At 46.9% G+C, this 17,296-nt stretch overlaps 1 protein-coding gene across 3 annotated transcripts in view; it reads right to left on the bottom strand.

Annotated features, from left to right (window-relative positions):
* Window positions 1-17,296, bottom strand: part of ARHGEF9 (Cdc42 guanine nucleotide exchange factor 9) — a 1,106,557-nt gene that overhangs the window by 256,198 nt on the left and 833,063 nt on the right. For all 3 annotated transcript variants that reach the window (XM_086918380.1, XM_086918381.1, XM_086918382.1), the window contains one exon: window positions 14,494-14,673. In XM_086918380.1, the coding sequence (XP_086774506.1) occupies window positions 14,494-14,673 (180 nt within the window). The remainder of the gene's footprint in view (window positions 1-14,493; window positions 14,674-17,296) is intronic.

Below are 17,296 nucleotides of genomic sequence, written 5' to 3'. Positions count from 1 at the left end.
TCATGTAATGTAATGAATTAGAGGCCACTATCCAATGCGTTACAACAGATGGGTGAAACCAATGAACAGAATTATTCTAAAAATAATACCCAAAGGTTCAAATGATGGCCATCAGTGAAGGAGAACCATCAGCGAGACTTCCAGAGTTGTCATGAGATCTGGTATGGCTGCATGCACTACAGGAGGGCATGCGTTATCCTTAAAAAGAACCCCTTCCAAAGGGGCAGAAGTCCTTCCAAGTAAAATGGGCTTGTGTGATTTGCACTGGTCGATCTCTGCGGCTGAGGGCTACTTCCTTTCGCGAACCAAGCTTCGCCCATGGTCCTCCTACAGTAAAAACACCAGCGCACAACGAACTGGAAGCGACAGCCGGATTCACAATCTCTCACTTCTGGTTCATCACCCAAAGCATTAGACCGTCTCCCAGGTCTGCTGGGTTGCGGAGCCTCAGAAGCTTTTGTTTGCTTATATAAGAGATCAAGGGAAGGTGCTGCCGCTTTTATCTTCCAGGGCTGTTTTTAGAACACGCCGTTCCCAGAAGCCCTTGCACCCCCCTGGGTTTGCGCACAATTGCATTGTGAAATGCTTTTAAAAATAGCAATGCCAGCATTCAGCGAAGACTCTGCAGCATTGCGCGACTCGAGCGTACTCACTGCGGAGTACTGTTCATTCTCTTTTGTTCTTGAAATCTGAATGAAGATATAGATGGACTTTCATTGACGAATTACAACCAGGGCCCTCAGTGGTAGCTGTGGCTCAGGAGTCACTCTACCCCCTTTAGAATTATACCATCTGCCGGCTCTGATCACAAAATTCAGATTTGCCGTAAACTGGTCTATGTATTACTGGTGGACCAAGCCCGTGTGATTTGAGGTATCAGGCAATGTATTATAATTTTTCAAGAAAGTTATATCCATAACTTGTCATCTTGTACCTGGGGTATCAGAGGATTTTGACTCGGGCACACCATGGTAGACAATATATTCCAACAGTGAAGCATTCATTAAAAAAATAACTACAATCGGGAACATGAACTTGTCCAGTCCTGTGTCTCTAACAATCACCAACAATAGGCATTCTAGAACTTTTGTTTCTTTATGACATCAGCTGGGGTTTTGATGTCTATTGTGACATCGGTCAATTGATGGCCCTTTAAAAGAAGCGGCACAGAATTATCATGTGCTGATTGGAGAAGATGCACGCATGTTTACTAATATCAACAATGGGGTGACTCGAGAAAAGATTGTGATCCTCCATCGCAGACTCCTTAGATGAGTCCTGACAAAAACGAATCTTTCATTCTCCAATACCTACGGAGACACTCATAATGCAGCGGCAAGGAAGGGGCCACTGTTTGCCACTTTCATGACGTATTTATCAACACTTACATTTACAAACCAGATGTGCTTATGGCTGAATTTGGGAAAAACACAATATCAATCGCCGCCTGGTAAATCTGATCCAAGAACATTATGCGTGTTCATCAGTCCAAATTAGATTTGGATGCAGTAGCTACAAAATGTAAAAAATGACCATTACATGCAGAGAAAAGCGAAGACACCTACTTCTCAACATCTATAGCATGAATCTGCCAGACCTTCTGTTAGAAACATACCAAGGCGTACTAAAGACAGGACAAACAAAAAAGAACGTACTGTTTTACTCATGTGATTTGGTTTTACATGCACCTAAATGCAAGACCACCAACATTGTATCTCCACAAACGAGAAATATTACAAGAGATATTAAATGTAAATTAACAAGTAAAAAAAAGTCAAAGGATTATAGACTTATCAGCCTCAGGGATGTGGAGGAGAGAGTTTTTAGTAAATTAATCCTAAAAAGATTGAAAGATTGGTCCGGCGACAAGGGAGCAGGGTGGCTTCAGAGCAGGACATTTGACTAAAGACTACTGCTTCAGTGTATATGCAATTGAGAGGAAGGCAAGCGATCTTAAAACAAATCTCTACTGCTGCTTCGTAGACTTTCAGGCAGCCTGCGATTTGGTTAACTGTGAGATTTTATGGGTAAATGAGGTACGTTAGGGATGCCAGGGAGGCTGCTAAGTATGCTCAAGGAATACGACCAGAAGAAATGGGCGCAAGTAGAATTACATAAGGATGGAACTTTATCTGACAGTATTGAGATACAGATTGGTTTACATCAGGGATGTGTGTTCGCTTTATACCCTAGAGATCTTTCCGAAACCCTGAAAGGGTCAGCCTCCTTTTCCCCCAGATGGGTTGGTGCCATGTTTCCGGACGGCTTTATGCAGATGGCTTAGTCATTATGGATATGACAAAAAATGGCTCCTGTCGATATCAGGTGGCTTTTAAAAGTACAGCAGGAATAACAAGCATTGGCATAGCCAATAGGTCTTGCTTTTGGACCTTATAAGTGTTTAGCCATGCAACAGTTGATGTTGTTGCACCAAGGATATTGTGCTGCATAACGGCGAGCTGTGAACCTGATAAGTGTTAGGACAGTGTGTGGTGCAGGGGGGTGAGCACAGCGAGCTTTGAACACGATGATAAGTGTTAGGACAGAGCGGGGGACAGGGGATAAGCACGGCGAGCTTTGAACCTGATGATAAGTGTTAGGACAGAGCGGGGGACAGGGGATAAGCACGGCGAGCTTTGAACCTGATAAGTGTTAGGACCGACCGGGGGCAGAGAGGGTAAGCACGGCGAGCTTTGAACCAGATGATAAGTGTTAGGACAGAGCAGGTGGCAGGGGGGTAAGCACGGCAAGCCTTGAACCTGATGATAAGTGTTAGGACAGAGCAGGTGGCAGGGGGGTAAGCACGGCAAGCCTTGAACCTGATGATAAGTGTTATGAAACAGAGTGGGCAGAGGGGGTAAGCACGACCTGCTTTGAACCTGATGATAAGTTTTAGGACAGAGCGGGGGCAGGGGGGTAAGCATGGCGAGCTTTGAACCGTTTGGCCAGTATTAGGATAGAGCGGGGGAGGGGGGTAAGCAAGGTGAGCTTTGAACAGTATGATCAGTTTTAGTACAGAGCAGGGGGTAGAGGGGTAAGCAAGGCGAGCTTTGAACCTGATGATAAGTGTTAGGACAGAGCAGGGCAGGGGGGTAAGCACGGTGAGCTATGAACCTGATGATAAGTGTTAGGACAGAGCGAGGGGCAGAGGGGTAAGCACGGTGAGCTTTGAACCTGATGATAAGTGTTAGGACAGAATGGGGGGCTGAGTCGTAAGCATGGCGAGCTTTGAACCTATGATAAGGGTTAGGACAGAGCGGGGGGCAGGGGGCTAAGCACGGCGAGCTTTGAACCTGATGATCAGTGTTAGGACAGAGCGGGGCAAGCATGGCGAGCTTTGAACCTGATGATAAGTGTTAGGACAGAACGGGGGCAGGGGGGTAAGCACGGTGAGCTTTGAACCCGAGGATAAGTGCAAGGACTGAGCGGGGGCAGGGGGTAAGCACGGTGAGCTTTGAACCTGATGATAAGTGTTAGGACAGAGTGAGGGGCGGCGGGTAAGCACAGCGATCTTCGAACCTGATAAGTGTTAGGACAGAGCGTGGGCAAGGGGGGTAAGCACGGCGAGCTTCGAACCTGATGATACGTGTTAGAACAGAGCGGGGGCAGGGGGTAAGCAACGCGAACTTCGAACCTGATGATAAGTGTTAGGACAGAGAGGGGGTAAGCACGGCAAGCTTCGAACCTGATGATAAGTGTTAGGACAGAGCGTGGGTCAGGGGGTTAAGCACGCGAGCTTTGAACCTGATGATAAGTGTTAGGACAGAACGGGGGCGGGGAGTAAGCACGGCGAGCTTTGAGCATGATGATAAGTGTTAGGACAGAGCGGGGCAGGGGGGTAAGTGCGGCGAGCTTTGAACCTGGTGATAAGTGTTAGGTTAGAGCGTGGGCAGGTAAGCACAGAGAGCTTTGAACCTGATAATAAGTGTTAGGACAGAGCGGGGCAGGGGGGTAAGCACGGCGAGCTTTGAACCTGATGATGTGTTAGGACAGAGCGGGGCAGGGGGGTAAGCACGGCGAGCTTTGGACTTGATGATAAGTGTTAGGACATAGCGGGGGACTGGGGATAAGCACAGCGAGCTTTGAACCAGATGATAAGTGTTAGGACCGAGCAGGGGCAGAGGGGGTAAGCACAGGCACGGCCAGCTTTGAACCTGATGATAAGTGTTAGGACAGAGCGCGGGGCAGGGGGATGAGCACGGCGAGCTTTGAACATGATGGTAAGTGTTAGGGCAGAGCATGGGGCAGGTGGATAAGCACAGCGAGCTTTAAAACTGATGATAAGTGTTAGGACAGAGCGTGGAGCAGGGGGATAAGCACAGCGAGCTTTGAAACTGATGATAAGTACTAGGACAGAGCGGGAGCAGGGGGGTAAGCACGGCGAGCTTCGAACCTGATGATAAGTGTTAGGACAGAGCGGGGGACAGGGGATAAGCACAGCGAGCTTTGAAACAGATGATAAGTGTTAGGACCGAGCAGGGGCAGAGGGGGTAAGCATAGACACAGCCAGCTTTGAACCTGATGATAAGTGTTAGGACAGAGGGCGGGGTATGAGGATGAGCACGGCGAGCTTTGAACATGATGATAAGTGTTAGGACAGAGCGTGGGGCAGGGGGATAAACACGGCGAGCTTTGAAATTGATGATAAGTGTTAGGACAGAGCGGGGGACAGGGGATAAGCACAGCGAGCTTTGAACCGTATGATCAGTTTTAGGACACAGCGGGAGCCAGGGGGGTAAGCAAGGAGAGCTTTGAACCTGATGATAAGTTTTAGGACAGAGCGGGGGCAGGGGGGTAAGCAAGGAGAGCTTTGAACCTGATGATAAGTGTTAGGACAGAGTGGGGGGCAGGGAGAAAGCACTGCAAGCTTTGAACCTGATGATAAGTGTTAGGACAGAGCGGGGCAGGGGGGTAAGCAAGGAGAGCTTTGAACCTGGTGATAAGTGTTAGGACAGAGCGGGACAGGGGGGTAAGCACGGCGAACTTTGAACCTGATGATAAGTACTAGGACAGAGCGGGAGCAGGGTGGTAAGCACGGCGAGCTTCGAACCTGATGATAAGTGTTAGGACAGAGCGGGTAAGAGGGATAGGCATGGCGAGCTTTTAAACTGGTGATAAGTGGTAGGACAGTGCGGGGGCAGAGGCATAAGCACGGCGAGCTTTGAACCTGATGATAAGTGTTTGGACAGAGTGGGGGCAGGGGGGTAAGCACGGCGAGCTTTGAACCTGATGATCAGCGTTAGGACAGAGCGGGGGCAGGGGGGCAAGCACGGTGAGCTTTGACCCTGATGATCAGTGTTAGGACAGAGCGGGTGGCAGGGGGGGTAAGCACGGCGAGCTTTGAAACTGATGATAAGTGTTGGGACAGAGCAGGGGCAGGGGAGTAAGCACGGTGAGCTTTGAACTGGATGATCTGTTTTAGGACAGAGCGGGGGGCAGGGGGATAAGCACGGCGAGCTTTGAACCGTATGATCAGTTTTAGGACAGAACTGTGGGCAGGGGGGTAAGCATGGCGAGCTTTGAACCGTATCATCAGTTTTAGGACAGAGCGGGGGTAGGGAGTAAGCACTGCGAGCTTTGAACCTGATGATAAGTGTTAGGACAAAGCGTGGGGCTGGTAAGATCGGCGCGCTTCTAACCTGATGGTCAGTGTTAGGACAGAGCGGGGCAGGGGGTAAGCGCGGCAAGCTTTGAACCTGATGATCAGTATTAGGACAGAGCAGGGGCAGGGGGGTAAGCACGGCGAGCTTTGAACCTGATGATCAGTGTTAGGACAGAGCAGGGGGTAGGGGGATAAGCAAGGCGAGCTTTGAACCTGATGATAAGTGTTAGGACAGAGCGGGGACAGGGGGGTAAGCACGGCGAGCTTTGAACCTGATGATAAGTGTTAGGACAGAGCGAGGGGCAGAGGGGTAAGCACGGTGAGCTTTGAACATGGTGATAAGTGTTAGGACAAAGCAGGGGGCAGAAGGGGTAAGCACGGAGAGCTTTCAACCGGATAATCAGTGTTAGGACAGAGTGGGGGGGCAGAGTGGGTAAGCACGGCGTGCTTTGAACCGGATGATAAGTGTTAGGACATCGCGGGGGCAAGGGGGTAAGCACGGCGAGCTTTGAACCAGATGATAAGTGTTAGGACAGAGCAGGGGCAAGGGGGGTAAGCACGGTGAGCTTTGAACCAGATGATAAGTGTTAGGACATTGCGGGGGCAAGGGGGGTAAGCACGGCAAGCTTTGAACCGGATGATAAGTGTTAGGACAGAGCGGAGGGCAGAGGGGGTACCACTACGTATTAAGGGTAAAGTGGCCGCTTCTATGACATACCTAAAGCTGCTGGTTGAGAAGCTTGCAATGGACCCAGCCTCCCTTCCCCTCCCCTCTGAAAAAGGGGGGAGAGAAGAGCTGCAGAGTGAAGCTGCTGGCAGACTCTGACCTTGAAGCCTAGAGGTGGGGGCCAGAGGAGCGAGCAGCCCTGAGTAGAAAGGGAGACAGGGACACTTGTTTTCAAGAAATAAAATGCACTGTTCATGCCCTATTGACAAACTTCCATGGCATGAATAGTGGGGAGGCTTGCAAACAGGAGCAGTTTCCCTCCTCCGTGTCCAAAGGGAGGGGTCGAGAGGGGAAAGAGCAGGCTGGAGAAGGTCCGCGGAATGCAGAGGAAGGAGAGAACAGCCAGGGCCTGCGACCCATGACGAGAGAGGAAAGCCATATGGCGCCTCTGCTCGTAAGCGTGTGTGCACATGCACTCAAGCTCTAGGCCACAGTGGTAGCATTTTCTGAAGCCCTTACTAAAAGAACAGCCAGGGCCTGTGACCCATGAAGAGAGAGGAAAGCCATATGGCGCCTCTGCTCGTAAGTGCGTGCCCGTGCACATGCACTCAAGCTCTAAGCCACAGTGGTAGCATTTTCTGAAGCCCTTACTAAAAGTCTTGCCAGAGTACAGCACATGCGCTGCTCTAGGCTCGACCTAAAAAACTCATGGTTAATATGGAAAAACCAAAATATTGGTATTTGGACATATGAAGAAAGAGTTCTAATGGTACTTGGGGAAGAGAAGGATAGAAGAGGGGGAGACTTAACAATATGTATGCATATATACAATGCAAGTTGTTACAATTACGTGTTAGGTAAAGTGGCGTTGGACTATAAAGTCCAACGTTTTTCCTACTGTTATGGGGACCGGAGTTGGAATAGTAAAATATACTATTCCAAAGTTCAGCGTCCCTCCCTAAGGCAAGTCTTTGTAAAGAACTGCATTGCCAATGGAAAGTGTGTTTCAGACACATTCGTTGTTCTGCCCATGGTGTCCAGGAAAGCGTGGGAAAGGAAAGCGTGGTTGCGTCATACAACTGATGAAAGGTGCTTATTTGTAGTTGATGGCAGGGTGGCGCCATTAGTATCTTATCGTTGTCAACTATATCTGTAGGAGAAGTGGGCGACTCATCACCCTGCATGAAAAGGAGTTTTGAGAGGTCTTCTTTCTGCTTTTATGTGGAGTCTCTCAGTGGTGGATAAAATAAATTCATATGGAAGAGTTAATTGGCTTCCCTGATGTGGTGAGGCAGAAAGAGGTCCTGCTTTTTAACTAAGGTTCATAAGCGGCAAGTTATTGATACTTTAGGATTGGAGACAAAAATTTGAGCGTAGACTTGGAATACAAAAGTTGTATTTAGCTTGGTTGGGAAAGTATGTTGTACAGAAAGAAAGGGCGTTTAAAGCCCCTATAGAAAGGCCAGGCTGATGTTCCTTGACTGTTGTGGGTCTGTCTGAAACATTGTTGGTTATGTGCTGACAATGAACAACTAGTACTGAGGATGTAGAGCACATTATCAACACTATTTGTTTTTATTTTTAGTACTAAGATTCTTAGATAGGTACATTTACTATAACATTGCAATGTGGACTTTCTTTTCATGTTAACTTTTTTCATTGTTTTCTCTATATACTAGATTGCTGTCTTGTTGAGTCCAACGTACAATTCTATAAAACACAAAAAATATCATGAAATATATTTTATAAAAAAAGAAAGGACACCAGACTCCTCATTCGACAAAGAACTTAGACCGCCTAGCCTTGCCAGTTGTTTGACGCGAGGACTCTCGCGTGCATGCCACATAGAGGAAAAACTAAAAGCGAGAAAATCACAGATACTACTGGTTTCTGCATAGAGAATGGTGAATTCTTGTCCCCAAATTCACAGTCTTTTTCTTTAGAAGAGAACATCCCCCTGCCCTTACATGAAATTATGTGCCAAAGAGCTTTGCATACTATTAAATGCAATTATTGTCCTACAGGTATCACACGTGATATTGAGACAGATGCCCTATAAATGTGCAAACTATCAAAAACACCTTCACTGCAGGTTTGTACAAAAAAAGCAGTTTTTGTAACATCACTAGGCAGCCTATTGGCAGCATTTTAGTCCTAAAAGATGGCGAGGCACATTTCATGCGTGACTACTGAAGTGCCACAAGCTGTGATTAGTCGTCCGGGTTTCCAAAGAACTCCGTTTTTTTCCTGTCTTGCATTCCAGCATCTATGTATAATTAAAGAGCTCTCCTTCCCACCAGCTGTCTCTCCAGCTCCTCTGTAATATTTTATAGAGTAGGGGACCGCTGCCAAAAAATGTGTGGTATGAAGGTGGAGGGGCGGGAAATCCCCCAAATGGACTGAATAATAGAAATAATGTCAGAGAAAGTATCACTTTTTATTTTCACGGTGAAGCCTTATGCAAAAATAAAATCATATTAAAAAAAAAAAGCACAAGGCTAATAATCTTGTTAGGTTATAGTGAGTTGCCTAAAGGATAATTCTTTTAAATTGTGTTTGCAAAGCAAGGACACATTATATAAATCCCCCACCACGAGATTCCGCAGAACCAAGTGCCTCTAACGTTATAATCAATATTGTTAACACATATATTTTCTTGTGATTAAATATTCTAAAGTGGTCCAGAAGATTGATGAAGCCTTGGCCAATAGTTGAAACATTCAGGTGCCGCGCATACAAAACATGGCGTCCTTGGGGCCTTGCAAGGCGCTCACATAAATTGTTAACAGATGGAGAGAGCCTTATAGCTGCAGAAGCCATGAAAACACAGACGAGAATCAGAAAACTTATCAAGATGCATTGAAAAACAGGTTTTGCTAAGGCCGAAACATGTCAGGCCACTGGGGTAGTCCCAGAAGGAAGGTGATGAGGAATGGAGAACCTTGGCCGCCCGCCACTTCTTCGCTGTTCATGTTCTTTAGGAGCAGATGAGACACTGATGGGCCAATTCACAAAGATTTTGAAATGTTTCCTCTTGTAGTACTCATAGCTTACTCCTCAATTTCAGGAGCGACAGGTATGCCCAGGTATTGGTCCCTTGCTCACTGTGCCATCGCACTCGAGATGCACCCTACTGACGAGGCCCAAATAGGCCAAAACCAATCTGAGGTTGCTTGTGATCCCATTCAGAAGGGAGGTTGGACTGGACTGTTCTTATTGGAGCTGAACCAAGGTGGATTTACATATGACTGGTTCATGTATGAGGTGGCACCATAGACAAAAAAGCAGATGGACTTATAACAAAGGCCACTGTCTGGCAGAGTTCCATAACACCAATGTCACCATTGAAGGGTGGCAAAGTGTCTCTAGAATTCATGCCACAGTCTCTCTGCAGGAGACACCCATGTCACTATTCCAGTGTAGAATAAGGAGGTCTTTATGATCTATGCCACTGTTTCTGGGTGGCAAGGGACGTTATTACATATGTTGCTACTCTAGAAAGGCATAGAGTCCATACAATCTATTCCACTGTATGCAGTTACAGAGGACAGAGTTTTTTAAATAATAATTGTAGGAGAGTGCCCCTTTTGTCATGTGCCCAACTATTTGCCTGGTATCTGAAGCAACTTTGACTGAAAGTGCACTGGGGCCTTGCTAACCAGGTCCCCAGTACCAGTGTTCTCTCTCTAATACTGTAAAATTGTTAAAAAACTGGCACTACTTTCGACTCCAAGTTAGTCCCTAGTGAATGGTATCCCTAGTACCTGGAGCATTGGGACTAAAGAGGGTCTCTAAGGGCTGCAGCACGAATTGTGCCACCCAAAGGGACCGCTCACCAAGCTCATGCAAACTGCCATTGCAGCCTGCATGTCTAGGTGCAGAGAAAAACGAAGAGCTGAGATGGCACCTATCCCTGTATGCCATGCCTGCAAAGCACTATGGGCCATATGTAGGTAGGCAAATACCGGTCGGTAACGGCTGAAATTCGGTAATTTCGGCCATACCGGCCGGTATTTGGAAAATTAGATGTTTGTCCCAACCTGCAAGGAGCATTTTTGCGCAACCAGCCCAGCCGACCTAACTACTCAGCACCCGAGCTGCCTGGCCTCAGTATCGAAGATCTGGCTGTGCTTCCTGCTTCAAGACTCCTTGTGACCCAATCCCCTATTTGGGAGCTCTCTTGACTTGTCCTCAACTCCCCCTGCGCAGCCTGCTCTCGGTTGACCCCTTTCTCTGTAGTGCAGAGCTACCAACCTTACGAGCACCCTGCTCCAGACTAAACCCGGGCTGTGCCCGAAGAACTGCTGGTAGTACTTTGGACTTTGACCAACTTCAAACCTAGAACCCAGAAGGTGAACCCCCTAAAACCGACTATACATTCTGATATGCATATACGACTTTTCCTTCCATAGGACTGCATTGTGCGTAAAGGCACACTCCTTTGAAAAGTTTTACTTACCTGTACAAATTGCTAACAAGAACAATGCTTACTTTTGAGCAAAGTTCTTGGTTTTTCAAATTATATAAACAAAGTGTAATTTTTCTAAATTGGTCTCAGATTCATTCTTTGAGTGTGTGCCTCAATTATTGCCTCTGTGAGTACAACAAATGCTTAGCACTGCCCTCTGATAAGCCTAGCTGCTCGCCCACACTACCAGAAAAGAGAGCGTTAGTATTATCTACTTTAGCCTCTTTAAACTAATTGGGATTCACTGGACTCTCTAAACAGTGTCCTTCTTTAGTGCATTATATGGAGAGCCAGTTTCCTACAATAATTATCAATATCGATCTGCTGCACCTAAAGCTTTGGGAACTCTTTCACTCTTTTACATGGTTTAGTGGGGAATTAGTTGGGGCGTGCAAAACCTGAGGTGTTCAGAGCGTGTGGCAAGCAACAACCTCCTTCTTCATCATGATGTGTGTGTCCACCCTGGTGACAAAACTATAGAAAAAACAATGATCCCCTGGCATCATTGTTTTTTCTATAGTTTTGTAACTTACCCAGATGCCATTGGGTTACTTGCGTCCCCCCCTATATTGCTACACCCTGGTGACAAAGAGACCTGGTTCTGAACTGAAATACCACCAGCTACTCAGGTAGACCTGCAATCATTGAAAGTCTCAGGTGAAGAGCTCTGTGCTGGACTTTCCTAAATAGACCTACAACTGTAAATGTTGGAATCGTAAACCAAGGCCGAAACAACAATTCTGCCCATACATCCCTGTAACCAGCAAGCACTTGCATAAAAAAATCTCTATCTTGTCTTTTAATTTCTTGATCCACTTGGGTTCCAGATCTGAAGAGATGGCGCAGAAGGAACATGCATGCTTACAGGATCCTGGCCCAGAAGAACACGTGTTTCCACAAAAATTTAGAGCATCCCCATCTAGCAAATAAAGCATATATTCACTTGGGTTGATCCCAGCTGATATCATTGTCAACATTTGCCGTATAGAAGCCCTGGTCATATTCGAGCCGTGCATTCCCTCTAAGGGCCTTTATACTTTTGGTCACCTTGTGTTCACCAACTGCACTCTAATATCTGCCACTTTTCCCAAACAGTAGTATGGAAAAAACAAGAAGACAATTAATAAACTGCTCTAACTTATGTACCCTGTTTTGTCTCAGTGTCTTCAGTTTATGATGAATTCAGCCAAACCATCTCTCACCCTCCTCAGGAGAACTTCTCTCCTCCATCCAAGGCCCTCAACTTTTTGGAGGTTGATCATCAATCAATCAATCTGGATTTGTATAGCTCGTCCAATCCGCCGTGAGGGTACCAAGATGCTGATGGCTCCACCTCTACCCAGGACTTGTCTCCACTGCTCTCACCTGGCTTCAGTGCTATTATTGGGCCCTACTTTATACTTGGGGACATCAGACTTTCTAGCACCTTTGTTACTTCCGCATTTGTGTGCCCGAGCAGCAGGATAAGGCTCACAAGGAGCCAGTTGGGTCCTGACGGTCATTATTTCCCCAAAGCTGAGGGCAATGAAGATTGTAGCACCTCCCTTCAGACCCATATTAACTTGAAAAAGTTAAATTAAAAGAATTTCATATTACAGCACATCATCTCCACCCCCACCCTTCTCTCCTGCCTTCCGGTAGACAAACAGTGCCCAAAAACAAAGAAATGAACACTGAGGGTTCCTCCATGTACCCTGGTGCCATGCCATGCTACTGACTCCATCCTCTCCAAAGGAAGAGAATGAGCTTAAACCGTGGCCAGGGTCGGACGGTCCACAGCCGTCCGAAATCACAGTGGGCGTGTGCGGAGGACGGCCGGGGGCTGTCTGAAACACGCCCACTGATTAATTCCCCAGCACCATGGCGGAATTTGCACCGCAGGCAATAGGTTAACGGCCAAGAAAATAAAAGAAGTACAACAACAGAGGACATGTCAGGGAATTGTTTTTGCAGGGAGGTTGTTTACGGAAGTAAGAATACAACAAAGCTACGCCGTGAAGGCAGAGGTCCCCGCGCTTCACAAATCATTCCGAGCAGGCAAAATACCAGCCATTATTGACTGCTAAGGGGGCACGCTGATTAACCCCAGTCCAAGTGTCGATGCTTTCATTCCAGTAAATACTTGGAACAGTGACCCAAGAACTTGGATGCTGAGGGGTGAATCTTCCTGTGTGTAGCTCGGTAGGAGACTTCTGACCGAGGTGTCCACACGTGGGTCATAAGATGTGGAGAGCTTCTAAGCACTTCCTGGAGGAGCTAAGAGTGCATAATGGCCAAGGAGGACCAGGAGGTAGAATCCCCTCGTAGTCGTTATGAATGTAAAACAGTGGTACTGTAACTTCCCATTCTTTCGCATGGTTTCTGTTTGTCTTCTGCATAAAATGCACACTTTACATTGATTGTGTACAGTCTGACCTACAACATTTAATAATCAGAAAACATCAACATATCATCTACATAAACATATGAAAGGAAGCGAAATGGGCTAAAAAGACTGGCATTTAAATTTGTCAGAGAAAGAGAGTTTGAGCAAGAGTGGGCAGTGGAAGAGTGAGGGGAAAAAGCACGATTGAGCGATGAGTGGGTGAATTTGGATATAGAAACAGGTGCCAAGCTGGGTGAGTGTGGACGGGGGCATGAGTTACAATTTGTCCTACAATGTTTAATGATGTAGAAATATCACACCGATCCAGATGCGCGTTCAGAGAAAGAGAGAACTTGACAGGAAAATGAAAGAATCATAAAGAGGGATAACATAGACATGATGCAAAAATGAGAGAGAGAGAGCGAGCTTCGGCATGAGGGTAGGAGTGAGGGAGAAAATAGAGACGGTAGGCATACGTTAATAGATGGGTGAGTTTGGGTGGACGGATGGATGGGTGAGTGGATGAGTTTGGATGGACAAGTGGGTGAGCTTGGGTGAACAGATAGGCTATTGAGTGTGGACGGGCAGATGGATGGGTAAGGGGGTGAGTGGGTGGATAGGCTGGTGAGCGTAGAAGGATGGATAGATAGGTAAGTGGGTGAGTTTGGGTGAACAGATTGAACGAATAGGCTGGTGAGTTTGGATGGATGGGTAAGGGGTGAGTTGGCGCACAGAGAGGCAGGGGAGTAGGGGTGGACAGATGTATGGGTAAATGTATGTGTGGGTGGATGAACAGACAGGCTGGTGAGTGTGGATAGATGGATGGATGGGTAAATGAGTGTGTGGGTGGGTGAACAAACAGGCTGGTGAGTGTGGATGGACGGATGGATGGGTGAGTTTGGGTGTACAGATAGGCTGGTGAGTTTGGATGGACAGATGGATGGGCGGATAGATAGATGGGTGGATGGATGGATAAGTGGGTGAGCTTGGTGAGCAGAATAGGCTGATGAGGACTGGTGGATGGGTAAGTGGGTGAGCAGAGAGGCTGGCGAGTTTGGATGAATGGGTAAGGCGTGAGTGGGAGCACATAGAGGATGGTGAGTGTGGATGGACGGATGGATGGGTGAGTTTGGGTGTACAGATAGGCTGGTGAGTTTGGATTTTTCAGATGAATGGATGGATGTACGGATGGATGGGTAAGTGGGTGAACAGACAGCTGATGAGTTTTGATGGATGGATGAGTTTGGGTTGAAGTTAGGGTGGATGAGTATGGACACATGAACATATGAAATGGGTGGGCCCGCACTGTGGAGGATGAATATGATATTTAATGAAAGCGAAATAGTTACTGAGTTACAATCAAATTATTAAGTATGCTACAAGCAACTTACCCTCACAAAACTGGCGGGGAACCATCCCTCCTCGTCGTCAATCTGACCCCACCACCAGTCCTTGTTGGAAGCATCCAGGACCTTGATGACGTCACCTGCTTTAAATGCCAACTCCCGGTTGGCCATGGTGACGTGATCCCATACTGCCTCAGCACTCACAATAGAACCAGCACTGATCAGCTGCAAGGAAGGAAGGACAGAGACAGGTTAGAGACATGCCACCCAAACCGGAAACACAAACATGAACATGCAACATGTTACAACAGAACCCACAATGATCACCTGCAAAGGGGGGAGAACAAAGGCAAGTTAGGGACATGCCACTCAAACAAGAGGTCTGGACATGAACATGTCAGACTTAACAAACGAACCAGCAATGATCAGCTGAAAGGAAGACATGTAACATGCCAGCCAGACCAGAGGTCTAAACATTAAAATGCAACATGTTCCTACAGAACCATCACTGATCAGTTAAAAGAAAAGAGGGGCCAAAGGTAGGTTAAGAACATGCCATGAGACAAGAGCTTGACACAATAACATGTAACATGTTACAACAGAACCAGCATTGCTCAGCTGCAAAGAAGGGATAACAAAGGCATCTTAGGAACATGCCATCAAAGTGAAGCTTAACATGTTATAACTGAATCAGAACTGAGCTGCTGAAAAGAAGGAGCGGACAACGGCGGACTAGGAACATGCTACCAAGTCATAGCTCTACACATAAAGTGTAACAGAAGAAACACAGATCAGCTGAAAGGAAAGAAGGACAAGTGTATGCATGACCCCCTCTAGAGATCTAACAGAATATGTAACAAAATAACTAGAACTCCTCAGCTGAAAGGAAGAAGAGAACACACAACGCGGACTAGAGCTCTAAATCCTCAACGAGTAAACAAACAAGTATAGCGTTTTAAGTCCTCCACACCATCCAACCGCGGCAAATAATGGTGGGCCTACTATTCAACTCAACAGGACCCATGGCATATCTCAGGAGTTAGGTTTTCGTAGTCCTTGTCCAGTTACAATAAAGAATGCCACATTGACACTGGTGTTGGGACACAGACAGCACCACACAAGCCTCCTCATAGCCGCACCCTGCCCTGGAGGGGCAGAGAGAGCACAATTCCATGGAAGCCTGCTAGCGTGGGGCCCTTAAGGCAAGTTCACAAGTACATGAGCTCAGGGGACACCATGAAGTCTGTGCTGGGCCTTGAGTATGGTACCAGAGCAGAACCAAGACAGAGTCTGACATTAATACTGTCTCCTAAATATCGGTTCCATGAATATGACTTCACTTGAGTTAGCCATTGAAAACCTGCGCCCAACGGGAAGTATTTTTGTAACCTAGATTTAGAACGCAATAATTAGGCCAGACAATATATGTTTAGATGATATTCTGACATGCAACTAGGCCACAGAACCAATCACTGATGACAACAGGAAGTTACAGCGGAAACAGCTGCATCTCAGATGAAGCTGGACAAGGTTACCTATTGCCGCAGGCCGCTTGTTACGGCAGAGCAGAGGTCCGCAGCACACCACACCTGATACACGCAGAAATGTACTTCGTTGCACTTAAATCGCCAGCACCTGAGATCACTTGGTACTCAGGCATCTGTCCATCTCTACCTTGGTATATCTTGCTCCATCTTTCAACCATAAGCCCTCCTTTCATTCATCCATCCACCGATCCATCAATCCATCCATCGTTTCAAAATAGATGTTAAATTCCCAAAATTAGCTGTGGGAACAAAAGTGACACCAGGGATCCTTTGACTTTTGATGGCAACTCTGCAAGAGCCCTGGTTACATTGGGTTCATTCTGCTGCCACACAGTGCATGAGATCAGAGGGAGATGGTGAGGGCAGTGGAAGGTAGGCACAGCAGCAGCTACCTGGGCATACCTAACTGATGCCTGGGCATTTCATCGATTGATCCACTGGCCCATCAACCCATCCATGAATCCACAGACACAGGCATGTGCTCTTCCGTTGTTCCATCCACAATCTGTTCTTCCATTGACGGCTTTGCTCTCGTTAGATCTGTCTACCTATAGATCTCTCTCATTCTACCAATCAATCTGTCTGCCTATATGCATAAGCAGCGCTGTCAGTGCAGAAGGTCCACTGAAGCCTGGAGGTGTCAGTAGCCCACTACACTCCAACTATGACTGCCTTTTACTGCTTAGCTGATGGAGAGTTGTGTTTTTTCCAGCTCGCATTAGGGTCCACAGCACATTTGCTACACCACTGTCTATATATCCGTGTTTATGCATGGATATCAATTTACCAAAATGGCAGGGCTAGCGGAAGTGACATCACTGACCATGTGAACCCCAATGACATCACAAAGTTGACCCCTTGTCTGAGAGCCACATATTTATTCTTGGTTCTTTTGAACAATAGGGGGGTTGAAAGTACCGTAAGTAAATAAACACAGTTAAATTAACTTTTACTTCCTGATGCTGCTGCATGTTCATGATCCCAGGAAAGGCAGGGCCAAGGGGTACCCAATGGCTATTCAGCAATATCAGATTCTAACTAGGTCTGGGCGGTGAACTCCTCTCCGTTCGCGGGCTTTGTGGAGTTATTCGCACTACGCACAACTCGTTGGGTTCCAAAAAGCTCCGCTTTGCGTAGCGTAGTATCACACGTTAAACCAAGCTGGTACAATTTGTCGTTTTAGAAAAAATATAAAGTTAAGAGAAGGCAAGGGACGAATCAAGGAATGACACTATTTTTATGTTGTCATCACGTACCACTCCTGGCTTAACAAGCAGACAGAGTCTATGAACTGCTGAGGC

This window comes from Lissotriton vulgaris, chromosome 4_1, assembly GCF_964263255.1.
Source record: "Lissotriton vulgaris chromosome 4_1, aLisVul1.2, whole genome shotgun sequence".
NCBI lineage: Eukaryota > Metazoa > Chordata > Amphibia > Caudata > Salamandridae > Lissotriton > Lissotriton vulgaris.
This window is presented reverse-complemented; position numbering and strand designations above follow the sequence as displayed.